Raw genomic sequence first — 16,641 nt, forward strand, 5'->3', positions numbered from 1 at the left:
ATAGACAAACGGAGATGAATTGCTGTGTTCAGCAGCAGTAGCAGTTGATTTTCCATAGTAAACTTCAAGACACTGTCATTCTACCCAGTTAATTGCTTTGTAAACGGTTCGAACCAACGAGTTAAAATTTTAACTCGTTGGTTCGAACACAGTTGAGCAAGGATCGCCAGTGATTTGTCGCTCCTTGTGTGCCGGGGATCTCGTTCGCACACGCGCAGTACGCGGACGTTGTTGCGCATGCGCTCTGATGAGATGGCTCGAGGTATGCGTTGTAACGGTTGAAGCCGCTCATTACTCACCACGAACCGGCCAGGATAATGGCGTGTATGGCTATACGACGGACTGAATTTTAATATTTGTTATTGGCAACAGGACTTGGCATGTGTATCTATTGAACAATAGCAGTGACATGAAAGCAATGGCAGGAGCTGAGGCAATTTCCAAACTGATAGTTACGTGAGTAGTTGATAGTGGATGCTCTCGACACCACAGAGTTTCATCCCACAACAGCAGTTAAGTAAGAGTTGTTCCTTCTTTAGCTATTAATTTTCTAGTGTTTGAAGAAGTCTGAAAATATCAGTGTAGAGATTTATAACATAACCTGCTGTAAAGTCTTGTAACAGTTGGTGCTTGGAATGAGAATTCAGATTTTTACAAGACAAGCGTGTAAACTAACTTTTCTTAGAACATTTTCAGCCGTATCATATGTAGAAAGTGTTCGAAGTGCCACTGACAGCGTAACTAGCTAAATTTTTGCTGCTCCCAAAGACTTTTCTCGTCTGAAGAGTGGTTATTTTCGTAGTTGCGTAGCGAGCTTATGTGAGATTATTAATTCAGAAGTTTTATGATCACTTCTTCCCTCAACTGCCTGTAGTAGCGAAACTGTAATTTTGCTCTGTTAATAGCACGTATGTTAATAGTCGAAAGGCTTAATAATATTCACGATTTTCCGGATTAATTTCCCTGCCTGAAGCCTGTCTAATTAAACTATCCGGAAGAGAATTTTTTTTAATTTATTAAAACTTGCCGCAGAGGCTAAAGACTTCATCCTCTGCAGTAAAGTTCCAGTCGAATTGGTTGTGACCGTCGATATGTGTAGCCTCGTACAAAACTCGATCGTTGTGAATGGAAACATATGAGCAGCGACAGTTTTGATCCCATTTAACAGTAAACCGGTCGTTAAAGAAGAGCAGGGGAAATAGATATTTCACAAGAATATGGATCAGCATTCAGTTTTCTCTGAAGATTTTTCTGCAGGACTATGTATTACAATCGTGTTAATATTTTTGCTTGTTACTTTACAAGTCGTATAACATGTTCCTTTTTTAGTTGGATGTGTCTCCAGTTTTTGTTGCATTAATGACGGCATTGAAGAAACATACGTGACGTTTTGTTGGTTTGAATATCAACTCCGGCGATGTGAATGACGGAAGCAATTGCTTGACAGTGTTGTGCATCCAACGTGAATTGTTAGATGTGCTGTGTGGACTGTGGAGTCTATGAAGGTAAGCATTGTTAAAATTGTAATACTTGAGTAAATTTGAAATTAGGTATATTTTTATGTATAAAGACTTCAGACTTGCAAGTTTAAGAAATTCTCACTTTACATACGGCACCGAAATTTCATCGTATTGTCTTTCGTGAGAAGTTTTGAACATTTGACTACTAGATTCTGCGTAACCGACGTGTCAAGTTTCAAATCAATAAAACGTGTACCAGCGCTGTATCGATTCTAAGGTCCTTCTTGGTAGCAATATTGTAGTAGTTAGAAAGATTGGTATTTTGTGATGCAGGTGCTAATAAGATGTACACAAAAAGAAGTTTTCTTTGCTTGAGACGGAGTAGTAACCGTACGTTTAGTAACTTATCAAAACAAATTAATGTGCACCCGTCGTTTTTAAATGCTCGTTGATTTGCACATAACATTTGAAGAAAGATTCTTGAGTTTTGTTTCCTAAACGTAGAGAACTTTTCTTTATACAGCACAAGCCTGTTAGATTGATAATTTGTCAACTTGAGCTGTACTGTAGCAAGAGCCAGTGGGTGATGCATCGTTGGCTGCAGCTGCTTCCTCTATTAGCTGGGGAGAGTAGAGATAATTGAACATGTGGGATACATAAGCCACTCGTGTTCGCTCAACTGTAGGTAAGTTTTTAACATTGGTGATACCACTGTGTAGTTTCCATCAGTATTTTGTAAGGGAGACACCCTCAGCTGTCTTTAAGTGATATAAGCTTACTGATAGTTTGCTGCTGTTAACATCTCTGCAGTAAATAAGTATCTAATTGGTTTCCAATCTTGTTTGGTGCAGTTGTGTTAACCAAAAGAAACTTAGTGACTGAAATTACTGCAGTTCGAATAGCTGCGTAAATAATCTAGAAATAGATTTAACCAAAGTGATGAAGATGGGGAAATGTGACACTAAGATCGGGGATAGTTGAGCTATAGTGGCACTGTGTCTATGTCCCAATTACATCTGTCAATACGTTTTGTAGATCAGAAATTTTTTCACGTAGACAGTTGTATACTACACACACAAACATGTCTGTAAAGACCAGGCAATTACATATTATTGAATAGTGTAATGTGTTAGTAGGTAAGGCTTATCCACTAGCTTTAAGTGTGAATGATTGCAAAGACTTTAAAGTTAGTGGTATTTTGCCTTGAATAAAAATATTTTCACTGATGAATTTCGGAGTTCATAAGTAACCAGCAGGACACAGTCGTGTCCCTGTGGAAAGTACTGTTAAAACAGGTGCTACATTGTTCTGTTCAGTCCTCAGCTACTGAAGCCATCATTTCACTAGAAATGGTGAGACCTTACCCCAAATCCTTGCCTTGCAACTTCTACTCCAGAAAAGCTACAAATTGTGTTTTCTCATCTTGAAAGAGCAGAAAGAGGCAGTGTGAATGAATGCTCAGAGGTTTGTTTAATCCTCAGTGTCAGATAGTGAAGGAACTGAACTAGAAGACTCTTGAACATCATGAAAACTATGCTGAGATTGTAATAAAGTTCAGAGAACAGGCTTTAAATTATTACTGTAGGAATATACTAAAACCCCCTTGCATATCACTCACATAGAGATCATGAGCATAAGAGTAAAATAATTTTCATGCACAGAGGCAGTCAATCATTCTTCCAGCACTCCATGTGTGAATGAATGGGACAGGAAGAAACTGTAATAACTGGTACAGTGTGATGTACCATCTGCCATGCACCTCACGATGGTTTGCAGAATGTAGATGTAGAGGTAGAAAAGTCGGTGAAAAAATTTCATACAGAATAAAAAAGCACAAATTCTTTTACAGAAGCCCAAAATGAAGACTTCAGTAGAATTGCCATACGGAATCTACCATTCATTCAACTAAAAGTATTAGCACATCCATGGAAATGAGGGGGAGTCATAGTGAAGATGTTAGTTGTGAACAGGAAGCCAGTCATCAATCGTTGGTTGTTGGTAAAATTTCAGGGGAAAAGAGAGATGAGAAATTTAGTGACTGACTTTACTGGTCATATTAAAGTTATTAATTTAGGAGAGGAAGAACTGCAGACTAAGTTTAATTGGCCTCCAATTGAGGGAAAAAATCATTGTTGTTAAGGATCAGATACAAATGATTCTTCAGCCCCTCATAAATACCAAAAATTTTGCATGGCTAGTTCCACTTTCAGAAGTAGTTTTGAATGACTTTGTTTCTTAGTTTGAGTTTCTAACATAATGTGAGATTCTAAGTCCAAAACAAAAATGTTTTCAGAACAAAATGATTTTAGTGTGTTATGTTCCAGTTAAAGTATCCTGACTACCTGGGCCAAGTATCTCCACAATGCAGATCCCTTAGGCCATGGTGTAAAGCAGTTTTGTACACAAAACACTTTCTTCATAGTTACATATTTTCCAGTTTGTTTTTAAAGATATAATTTAATGGGAAAATGGGAGGCTTACTGTGACAGTTTTTGTTAAAGCACGTAGCAAAAATTAAAATAATTATAAACAAAAATGTGGCTAATCTATGCCAGTTCTCCCCTAAACATTATAGGCCCTACTGACATATTCTGAAGTTGGCCATTAACTGTAATTTTTTCCTCTTTTTCACTGGACTACTTTTCCGAATATAGATTCTCTGAAGGGCCTGCCATTCCTGGTCAAATTAACATTGCTATTGTATGTGGTTACTTAAATTTTACATATTTCTTGCCTAAGATCTCATAATAACCTGACTTTTATGAGTTGTATGTGTGGGCTAAGATTCTTTGTCAATTGTAGCAGCCTTATATACAGGGTGTTTCAGAAGTGAGTAGCAGTATTACCAGAGATATGACAGGAATGATAATTCAAAACAATCAAGACAACATGAGCTCAAAAACACATGCCTTAAGAGCTATGAGCAATTCTTGATCTTAATATTGTGAAAGCTCTTTTACTGCAAGCTCTTTGCTTTCCATATTTTGGGGAGTGGTAGTATGGACCAAAACAAGAGTCTAGTAAAAATGTGCTCTAAAATACCTTTAGAGCTATGAGCATGTATTCATCTTCGCTACTTTGAAACACAACTTTTGTAATGACCAAGTGCTGATAACTGTTAAGATATGCATTTGAGAGCACATGTTTACTGTAGATTTTTGATTCTTTCCTTGTTTTGGTCCACACCACCGAAGATAAAGAATTGTTCATAGCTCTGTGTCCTTGGAGCCCACGTTTACTTGACGTTTTTCTTTCGAATGACCATTCCGGTCATATCCCTGAATATTGACGGTCACTTCTGACACACTCTGCATTTTAAGCAGCTATGGGGCTTATTGATTTGGCTGCTACTGTTTTTTTGTAAAGGTTAATAAGAGGTTTCAGCAGCTTAAAATTGCACTAGTTTTACAATAAGCCCTTAATTCCATGAAGACCTGCCATGACTATTTGGATACCTGGGGCATGGTGGGAGCTTCAGTTAGGAAAATGTCAGAAGGCTCCTGTAGTCTCACCTTGGAGCAGACTTTCCTCACAGGTAACAAGATTGCAAAGGCAGTGATATTGCGTGTGAGACTGCCGTGGGCATTTAAAACTGCTGATGATACTAAATTTCAGTCCACACCAGCAATTACCGTATTTACTCGAATCTAAGCCGCACCTGAAATTTGAGACTTGAAATTCAAGGGGAGAGAAAAAAATTAGGCCACACCTCCAAATCGAAACAAAGTTGGTCCATTGTAATATGAGACACAATTTAGGTCGAATGAGTGACGATACAGATATAGTAGTTTGGTTCAAGTCGTAAGCTTAGCAGTTACGCTTTACCAGATAGCCACTGCTATGCGTCAGGCGTATTTATAAGGGTACCCTTCCTTTTTCGTGTGCTTTGTCTGGTTTGAACTGATTACTTATTTTTCTTTCATCCGATAAGAGCCATTCTCTTTGTTATAGGTGTTTACGTCACTCTAAAATGAAACTGCATTATTTTAATGTGTCATGCATTGTTTGTCGCATTCCGGTAATGAATGTTTACGACCTGTCGCTGCTTGCGGCATGGCTTGCTCTTGTGCGCGCTACCGCCGCTTACAATAAAAACAAAGAGAGAAATTGTCTCACTAGCGAAACAATGGCAAGAGACTGCTATTTGTTGTTACTTATACTGCTGCTTTCTTTAATAAAGATCAACAAGGAGCAAATAATAAACTGCGTATGACAGAAGATGCTCGCAATGAGAGTTTATCGAAAATTTTTCTGTGTTTGAAAATCTTCGCAGGCGCCTCTTTAGTACATTACATTCTGCACAGAAATTAGTCATCTTAGATTTAAAAATCTAGTCAATTGCCGTGCTTCATTTCTGACTGTCAGGCATAAGAATAATACGAATATAAACATGACATATGTTTATTCTTCCGCGTTTGCTGTTGTCTCACTAGTTTCGTAGTTTATTAGGCAGACAGGATTTAAATGAGATAGCAGCAAACACGAAAGAATACATGGCAAAATGTTTATATTCGTATTATTCTTATGGTGAAGAGAATACTGCATGTGATTCACAATTCATAAAAGTTCCTATTAGTAACCATCTCTTCTCACAGGCAGGAAAAAATTCATAATGTAGAGTTGGACATATTGACAAACATCCCAAACAGTCTTACCAGTTGGATTTTAGTAGTACTTTGAAATGCTGCGGCATTCGAAGATGAACAATACGGAATTTGTATTTATTTCATTGGATAATGTATAAAAATGCAGTGGTCGAAACTCGGGGTTGAGAAAAAAGCTAGTCTTCCACCCTTTTTTTAAATTTATTTACTGATGCGGCGGTTTTGGCGCCAATATTTATCTTCGTGCCTGCAAAGCATGCCTGTGGAGCGCTACATATATTAGACGGCAGAAGTTAGTTGTGGCGGCACCTACCTATATTTTTCAGAATTTCCGCTTACTTTGCACTCGATTCTAAGCCGCAGCCGGTTTTTAGGATTACAAAAACCGGAAAAAAGTGCGGATTACATTCGAGTAAATACGGTAACTTAGTGCCATTAATTGGTGCCATCAAAAAACCTAACAGATTTTGGCTGAATACTGTTGCCAAGAGACCACGTGTGGGACGCACAGTTGTTTAATATTGCATTACTGGTAGTGGGCTCTGATAGACTACATGTGCGTGTCCTCATTGGCAAAATTGCGTGCATATTTTTACAATAGGTGAGGACTGTCATGATTGAACCATGGAGTGATGGAAGGAGTTATTCAGGTGAATTGTGCTGCCTGCAGCCTCACATTATGGCCATGTCAGGATATCCACCTGTCCAGAAAAATTGTATGATGCAGAATTGTACACGGTGCAGCACTGGCAGTGTTTTGCGATATAGTGAGCTAAGCCTCTCCAATATTTGTGGCCGTTGCAGAAGACCCAATCAGTGCTTGACAGCTAGTGATGGTAATATTTGCTTCAATCCTCCAGTTGCTCATTCAGTGATCTTATCACAAACAAGAATATCAGTTCACCAGTTGCAAAAGATAAGTAATAGTTTTTATTATCTAAAAGGTAAAGGCAAGATTTCCTTTAGTGACTAAGGGTGTGTGGATTTTGTTAAGGTATCTTAACAACTCCTGTGAGAATGAGGCATCTAAAATACAAAAGCTGCCTTCACTTCTAGTTTGCATAAAAATCATTCCACATGTCAAGGCAAATCACCTTAAGAAAATGCTGGAAAGGTTTTTCCCTCAAGTATTTCTACATTCTTGGCCACCTGGCCTAATCTTCCTTCTGTGATTATCTTGATGGGATCTTAATATCAACAATTTTCAATGCTGATTTTTCCTTCCAATGATAACAGGTTTGAAAGTCTCACTTGGCACCATTAAATCTAATTGTGGGGCTGGGTCTACATATAACAAGAGGCAATTAGTTCTGCAATTTCAGGAAAATGTTCTGTAAGTATGTCTTTGATAGTAGATAGAAATGATGGTAGTAATTTACTTTGATTTGAAATTTTGTACTTTTTAAAACATTAATCATATTTGCAATACCAGCAACAGTGCTTCACAACAGGAGTAAAGCTTTATTGTAGTACACTAAATACTATTTAATTTTGAAGAAAAAGATTTTTTTGCTCATGTTTTTTCTTAAGGAATTTAACTACAGTTTTCGTATTATGACCTGATTGTCTCTCAGCAGGTTGAACTAATATGAAATTCTCAGCCAGTTGACTTGATCAGAACTGCACAACATTTCACAAAGTGTCATTCATTGCCCTTCGACCAAATGTTGAAATTGGCCAGGGTCGTCATTATGTAGGTGACGGCATATTGATTCTTTGTCAGGTGATGAGTGACACTCGTCGCAATGTTCTGACAAATTCACTTGACTGAGAACTTCATATTTTTAATTTGTTTGAAGAGTAGTCAGGCTGGTTCGTGACTTTGATAATAGTTGTTGCATCACAGAGTAGCTACTGCATTGCACAAATGTTATGAAAGTAGTTTGGTTTCAACATTTTGCTTCAGTATTGCATTTTTCTATCAAGCCGGCCATCCTCTGTAAAAGATGCCATCAGTGTGTGCAGACGTGTAATAAATCTTTGGTGGGTGGAGATTGGCATGTTGGTGCGGGGCCATAGAAATGTTGATGTGGTGGTAATGGAGCACATCACATTTGTCTGGTCTCGTATCCACATGCACCATCACTGACTGTTTAGAATGTACGTATAACAGAAGATTTATGATTGTTGTTCTGTTGTATATTTAAAATTAGAGCAGTGCCATGAAAATTTCTACGATATAGTTTCTTCTTTTCCAACATTTTAAGAGTAGTTTTCCTTAACGGTTGGAATGGGCTATTGGAACAAATCTTAGTGCTCTAAATGTTAAGTGTTATTTTATGTCCAGTTAATAATTTAGTATTTCACTCAAATAAACAAACTGAGATGCAGAAGTATTGTAAAATTGTGTGTGTTGTGGCTTGTTGGTAACCAAATTCATCAAATGTTATTCTTTCATGTTCATTTAATACCTTCAGGTTGACAACTTTGTTAAAAGTTTAGATTTTCAGTATTTGTTGCTTGTAATGAGACGTTCCACGTTTTAGTTCCCATTTTTCTGATTTTGGGTCCCCATCCTGCCTGGTTTTCTCAGCCTGTGGTTCCATGTTGGTTAATAAGCCTGTACCATTTTTTGCTGATGTATTCTCAAAGTGGCAGTTGTTAGACAATTTGTATGGCCTTTTCACATTTTTTAATTCTAATATACTATTTCAATAAAATGTCTTGTTTTTCTATGGTAAGGACTAGCAATTGTGATGCTTTTATCATATCTGTTTGTAGATGTAGAACATCCACATTTTTGCTTTTCATGTACAACTGTCTACATTACATGGCATATGATCTGTCGACTGTGGTGTATCTGATGCTCAGAGGTTCTCTTCAGGCACTAAGTGGGGATAGGTGCTTACTTTAATGTACACCTACCCTGATGGAATCTAATTCTGCTTACAACGGAACCTCCGCATCGCACCCCCCTCAGATTTAGTTATAATTTGGCACAGTGGATACGCCTTGAAAAACTGAACACAGATCAATCGAGAAAACAGGATGAAGTTGTGTGGAACTATGAAAAAAATAAGCAAAATATACAAACTGAGTAGTCCATGCACACGATAGGCAACATCAAGGACAATGTGAGCTCAGGAGCGCCGTGGTCCCGTGGTTAGCGTGAGCACCTGCAGAATGAGAGGTCCGTGGTTCAAGTCTACCATCGAGTGAAAAGTTTAATTTTTTGTTTTCAGACAATTATCAAAGTTCAGGCACTCACACATACTCAACTTCGCTCTCCAAAATTCCAGGACATGTTGAGATTTGCTTGGACATATGCAGGATTTGACGGTCTACACAAGGAAAAATTTGAAAACGTTAAAAACATATGTTTTGACAGAGCACAGGGAAAACTGTGCGACTGTGAAACTGTTGCATTCATCTGTTGAGTTTGTGACAAACTCTTATGTTTTCATCACTTTTTTGGAAGTGATTATCACATCCACAAGAAAACCTAAATTGGGCAAAGTAAAAGAATCTTTTTACCCATTCGCCAAGTGTACAAGTTAGGTGGGTTGACAACACATTCCTGCCATGTGAAGCACATGCCGTCACCAGTGTCGTATAGAATATATCAGACGTGTTTTCCTGTGGAGGAATCGGTTGACCTATGACCTTGTGATCAAATGTTTTCGGTTCCCATTGGAGAGGCACGTCCTTTCGTCTACTAATTGCACGGTTTTGCAGTGTGCTTGCAAAACACACACACTAAACTTATTACAATGAACAGAGACGTCAATGAACAAACTGACAGATCATAACTTTGCGAAAATAAAGAAATTAGAATTTTCAGTTTCGGGAAGACTTGAACCAAGGACCTCTCGTTCCGCAGGTGCTCGCGCTAACCACGGGACCACGGTGCTCGTGAGCTCACATTATCCTTGATGTTGCCCATCGTGTGCATTGACTACTCAGTTTGTATATTTTGCTTTTTTTTTTTTTTTTTCTTCATAGTTCCACACAACTTCTTCCTGTTTTCTCGATTGATCTGTGTTCAGTTTTTCAAGGCCTATCCACTGTGCCAACTTATAACTAAATCTGAGGGAGGTGCGATGGGGTGGTTCCCTTGTTAGCATTGACTTAAGATGGTCAACAACAGGAAACTGATAAAATGGCTGAAGTAGAAAAGATATAAAGTATTGGAGGGACTGATGATCTCAGCAGTTTGGTCTCATAGTAACTTACCACAAAATAAAATACAGGCTGGCAATAACAAGGGTGTTTATGGGAGAGAAATTCTTTATCAGAAAGAATATAAATTGTAATGTTAGGAAGTTATTTCTGAGTGATTGGCTCTGAGTGTAACCTCATACAGAAGAGAAATTTGGTGCTGCAGAAAATGTTGAGCATTAGCTGGGTAGGTCATATAACTCGTGGTGTTCTAAATTGTGAAAAAAGAAATTTGCCACAACTTGATTCAAAAGTGTGATGGGTTAAGACACACATCACGGTGTCATCTTCACTGGTGGCAGGGGATAAATACGAGGGCGCTTTTTTTAAAACCTCCAACAAGCTATAAATGAGACAAGCTCATAGAAAACAATGATTTTGTTAACAAAAGTTTTGTACACTTCCGGTGACATTTCAACATAATCACCGAAAAGATTGAGACATCGTACCTCTGAACAAGCTTTGCAATGCCCTTTTCAAAAATTGTTGCCGCCGATGATTGCAAATGAGCATTGAGGTTGTTTTGAAGATATTCGTTGGTTTGAAAGTGCTACCCTCCTAGCCACATCTTCATTGGGGGCAGTCGCTGGGTTCCAGGTCAGGACTGCACGGCGGATGATCAAAAATGTCCCATTGAAATTGTTTAAGGAGCTGTTTGTTAGTGCCAGCAGTGTGTTGTTGAGTGTTGTCATGGATCAACACAATTCCTGAAGTCAAATGCAAATTTAGTCATTCAAAACAAGTGACGAGGAATGCTGACTGAAGATGTGGTTAGGAGCGCAGCACTTTCAAACCAACAAAGATCTTCAAAACAGTGTCAGTGCTCGTTTGCATTTTTTGAAGAGAATATTGCAAAGCTTGTCCACAGGTACGATAAATGTCTCAATCTTCTCGGTGATCATGTTGGAAAAGTAACCATGAGTGTACCAAACTTTTGGTAGTAAAATAGTTTCCTATGAACCTGTTTTTTATTTATAGCCTATCAGAGCTTGAAAATAAAACGGCCCTCATTTGTGGAGGGACACAAGATACTTGCTCACTTTCTGAAGAGCAATAGCACAGAGGCAGATAAGTCATTTCAATAAAGATCAAAGGACTGTGCAGAACTTGAGTGATACTCTTAGAGGTTGTAACAATGGAAAATTGTACTGAAATACAGGAGGATCTGCAGCGAATTGACGCATGGTGCAGGGAATGCCAATTGAATCTCAATATAGACAAGTGTTATATGCTGCAAATACATAGAAAGATAGATGCCTTATCATTTAGCTACAAAATAGGTCAGCAACTGGAAGCAGTTAATTCCATAAATTATCTGGGAGTACGCATTAGGAGTGATTTAAAATGGAATGATCATATAAACTTGTTCGTTGGTAAAGCAGACGCCAGACTGAGATTCATTGGAAGAATCCTAAGGAAATGCAATCTGAAAACAAAGGAAGTAGGTTACAGTATGCTTGTTTGCCCACTGCTTGAATACTGCTCAGCAGTGTGGGATCCGTACCAGATAGGGTTGATAGAAGAGATAGAGAAGATCCAACAGAGAGCAGCGCGCTTCGTTACAGGATCATTTAGTAATCGCGAAAGTGTTACGGAGATGATAGATAAAGTCCAGTGGAAGACTCTGCAGGAGACACACTCAGTAGCTCCGTACGGGCTTTTGTTAAAGTTTCGACTACATACCTTCACCGAGGAGTCTAGCAGTATATTGCTCCCTCCTACGTATATCTCGCGAAGAGACCATGAGGATAAAATCAGAGAGATTAGAGCCCACACAGAGGCATACCGACAATCTTTCTTTCCACGAACAATACGAGACTGGAATAGAAGGGAGAACTGATAGAGGTACTCAAGGTACCCTCCGCCACACACAGTCAGGTGGTTTGCGGAGTATGGATGTAGATGTAAATGTTCACTACCAACATTAGCTTCCAGTAATGTGTGCTAGTATGTTGATACTTTTGTAGGCATGTTGTTTGAGTTACATTCTGTAATTTGCATTTGTTACAAACGTGAGTTAAGTCACGTTGCTTCATAGTGTGGCACCTTCAACCTTCTCATTGAATCTGTGGGAGGAGATCTGTGATACAGAGCTAAGGCACAAAATGCTTCCCTCTTAGTCAAGAGTGCAAACACCCTTGTCACTTGGTCAAACCCTGTGTATAAATGGAGTGCGTAGGTAGTGTCCAAACATTTTGTTTGTTTTATAATGTATAGCCAAATTATTAAAGTCCTGGAATTACTGAAATCAAATTTTATAATGTGCTAAAATTACATTAGTGAGATCGGTATAGTTTGTGTTGCGGATCTGCATTGCATCAGCCTGTCCCTCAGTTAAATGAGTCACTGAGCTCTGATCAAGGTGTGGCCATTTTGGTGGTTTATGTAAATTCTTACGGCAATAGTTTGTGGATGGTGCTTGTCAAAATGAAATATTGTTCCAGTAATGCATCGGAAAAAGGCTTAGCAGCACAAAACTGTGCCATAATAGAAATAAAATAAATGGTAATGTTACTTCATTGTAAGCAAGTGCAGTAATACATGGTAGACTGAACTAATGAATAAGACATAGAGTTCATCCCTTATTGATGTCCTGATGTGTGCAGACCAATGATGGAAAAGAACAATTGCAATATTTATTCTATTTTTTTATGTTGGTTGTAATGACAAGTTGATCTGTAGCATAGTTTTCGGTTGAGAGTATGTTTTAAGGTGGCAGCGTGACATCGTGAGAATCACTAAATTTGTTGTTGGGATTTATATTTTACATGTATTACATGCCAGTGACAAGTTTATATCCACCATTTTGATATTACTGGTAATTCTGATTGGTGTTTTCAATACGTTTAACACTCCTGTAAAATGTAATTGGTAAGAAAATTGACAAACTGCTCATTCATTTTTTCGGTGAAGAAAAACTTCCAGCCAGATTTCAAACCTGGTACTTCTTCTTTTTCTTATTGCTGTGTGGCCTGCCACATTTTCCAGTTCTCGATAATATAATTATTTCACTTTATCCGTTCATCTTTAGAACTTTTCTTTAAAAGCACAAAGGGTGATGTGTACAGACCTGATGCTATAAACTTAGAGTATGCTGTTGTGTGTCCAAGTAGTCATTTCATTTCATTCAAATAAATGGCTTGTTAACAATAACCGTTATTCCAATGTTGAAGTTTAGTTCTTTTAAAATCTGGTGCACAGCTTGATGTTAAGAGATTTTAAATTTTGTTGGTATTTGCTACTTATGTCGCAACATTCCTTCATTGGTTCCTCTTTTTTCTGATTTTGGGTCCCCCTGTCCTTGGTTTTCACTCTATTGTTCCTGAGGTTCCCACTCTGTCAGTATATCTGCCTCCTGGCTTTCTATGCAGATGTTCCCCCAAATGTATACTTGTTAGTGATAATCTATGTAGATATTGTCATATTTTATTATAGTACACAGTTTCAGTTAAATTTCATTGTATTTTAACTATCTTAAGAAATAACAATTGTGATACGTGTTCATAGGTGTGGTGTCACCGCCGCCAGACACCACACTTGCTAGGTGGTAGCTTAAATCGGCCGCGGTCCATTTAGTACATGTCGGACCCGCGTGTCGCCACTGTGTGATCGCAGACCGAGCGCCACCACAAGACAGGTCTCGAGATACGGAATAGCACTCGCCCCAGTTGTACGCCGACTTTGCTAGCGACTACACTGACGAAGCCTTTCTCTCATTTGCCGAGAGACAGTTAGAATAGCCTTCAGCTAAGTCCATGGCTACGACCTAGCAAGGCGCCATTAGCCTTACATGTTGTTGTTGTGGTCTTCAGTCCTGAGACTGGTTTGATGCAGCTCTCCATGCTACTCTATCCTGTGCAAGCTTCTTCATCTCCCAGTACCTACTGCAACCTACATCCTTCTGAATCTGCTTAGTGTATTCATCTCTTGGTCTCCCCCTATGATTTTTACCCTCCACGCTGCCCTCAAATACTAAATTGGTGATCCCTTGATGCCTCAGAACATGTCCTACCAACCGATCCCTTCTTCTGGTCAAGTTGTGCCACAAACTTCTCTTCTCCCCAATCCTATTCAATACTTCCTCATTAGTTATGTGATCTACCCATCTAATCTTCAGCATTCTTCTGTAGCACCACATTTCAAAAGCTTCTATTCTCTTCTTGTCCAAACTATTTACCGTCCATGTTTCACTTCCATACATGGCTACACTCCATACAAATACTTTCAGAAATGACTTCCTGACACTTAAATCTATACTCGATGTTAACAAATTTCTCTTCTTCAGAAACGCTTTCCTTGCCATTGCCAGTCTAAATTTTATATCCTCTCTACTTCGTCCATCATCAGTTATTTTGCTCCCCAAATAGCAAAACTCCTTTACTACTTTAAGTGTCTCATTTCCTAATCTAATACCCTCAGCATCACCCGACTTAACTCGACTACATTCCATTATCCTCGTTTTGCTTTTGTTGATGTTCATTTTATATCCTCCCTTCAAGACACCATCCATTCCGTTCAACTGCTCTTCCAAGTCCTTTGCTGTCTCTGACAGAATTACAATGTCATCGGCGAACCTCAAAGTTTTTATTTCTTCTCCATGGATTTTAATACCTACTCCAAATTTTTCTTTTGTTTCCTTTACTGCTTGCTCAATATAGAGATTGAATAACATCGGGGAGAGGCTACAACCCTGTCTTACTCCCTTCCCAACCACAGCTTCCCTTTCATGTCCCTCAACTCTTATAACTGCCATCTGGTTTTTGTACAAGTTGTAAATAGCCTTTCGCTCCCTGTATTTTACCCCTGCCACCTTTAGAATTTGAAAGAGAGTATTCCAGTCAACATTGTCAAAAGCTTACTCTAAGTCTACAAATGCTAGAAACGTAGGTTTGCCTTTCCTTAATCTTTCTTCTAAGATAAGTCGTAAGGTCAGTATTGCCTCACGTGTTCCAGTATTTCTACGGAATCCAAACTGATCTTCCCCGAGGTCAGCTTCTACTAGTTTTTCTATTCGTCTGTAAAGAATTCGTGTTAGTACTTTGCAGCTGTGGCTTATTAAACTGATTGTTCGGTAATTTTCACATCTGTCAACACCTGCTTTCTTTGGGATTGGAATTATTATATTCTTCTTGAAGTCTGAGGGTATTTCGCCTGTTTCATACATCTTGCTCACCAGATGGTAGAGTTTTGTCAGGACTGGCTCTCCCAAGGCCGTCAGTAGTTCCAATGGAATGTTGTCTACTCCGGGGGCCTTGTTTCGACTCAGGTCCTTCAGTGCTCTGTCAAACTCTTCACGCAGTATCGTATCTCCCATTTCATCTTCATCTACATCCTCTTCCCTTTCCATAATATTGTCCTCAAGTACATCGCCCTTGTATAGACCCTCTATATACTCCTTCCACCTTTCTGCTTTCCCTTCTTTGCTTAGAACTGGGTTTCCATCTGAGCTCTTGATATTCATACAAGTCGTTCTCTTATCTCCAAAGGTCTCTTTAATTTTCCTATAGGCGGTATCTATCTTACCCCTAGTGAGATAGGCCTCTACATCCTTACATTTGTCCTCTAGCCATCCCTGCTTAGCCATTTTGCACTTCCTGTCGATCTCATTTTTGAGACGTTTGTATTCCTTTTTGCCTGCTTCATTTACTGCATTTTTATATTTTCTCCTTTCATCAATTAAATTCAATATTTCTTCTGTTACCCAAGGATTTCTACTAACCCTCTTCTTTTTACCTACTTGATCGTCTGCTGCCTTCACTACTTCATCCCTCAGAGCTACCCATTCTTCTTCTACTGTATTTCTTTCCCCCATTCCTTTCAATTGTTCCCTTATGCTCTCCCTGAAACTCTGTACAACCTCTGGTTCTTTCAGTTTATCCAGGTCCCATCTCCTTAAATTCCCACCTTTTTGCAGTTTCTTCAGTTTTAATCTACAGGTCATAACCAATAGATTGTGGTCAGAGTCCACATCTGCCCCTGGAAATGTCTTACAATTTAAAACCTGGTTCCTAAATCTCTGTCTTACCATTATATAATCTATCTGATACCTTTTAGTATCTCCAGGGTTCTTCCATGTATACAACCTTCTATCATGATTCTTAAACCAAGTGTTGGCTATGATTAAGTTGTGCTCTGTGCAAAATTCTATCAGGCGGCTTCCTCTTTCATTTCTTAGCCCCAATCCATATTCACCTACTACGTTTCCTTCTCTCCCTTTTCCTACACTCGAATTCCAGTCACCCATGACTATTAAATTTTCGTCTCCCTTCACTATCTGAATAATTTCTTTTATTTCATCATACATTTCTTCAATTTCTTCGTCATCTGCAGAGCTAGTTGGCATGTAAACTTGTACTACTGTAGTAGGTGTGGGCTTCGTATCTATCTTGGCCACAATTATGCGTTCACTATGCTGTTTG

The 16,641-nt window shown here is 38.8% G+C and overlaps 1 protein-coding gene across 1 annotated transcript in view; it reads left to right on the top strand.

Moving 5' to 3' along the window:
* The first annotated feature begins 403 nt into the window (after positions 1-403).
* Positions 404-16,641, top strand: part of LOC124553979 — a 46,578-nt gene continuing 30,340 nt past the window's right edge. The window contains exons 1-2 of the mRNA XM_047128003.1: positions 404-517; positions 1,330-1,505. Coding sequence (XP_046983959.1) covers positions 1,500-1,505 — 6 coding nt within the window. The 5' untranslated portion in view covers positions 404-517; positions 1,330-1,499. The remainder of the gene's footprint in view (positions 518-1,329; positions 1,506-16,641) is intronic.

This window comes from Schistocerca americana, chromosome 11, assembly GCF_021461395.2.
Source record: "Schistocerca americana isolate TAMUIC-IGC-003095 chromosome 11, iqSchAmer2.1, whole genome shotgun sequence".
NCBI lineage: Eukaryota > Metazoa > Arthropoda > Insecta > Orthoptera > Acrididae > Schistocerca > Schistocerca americana.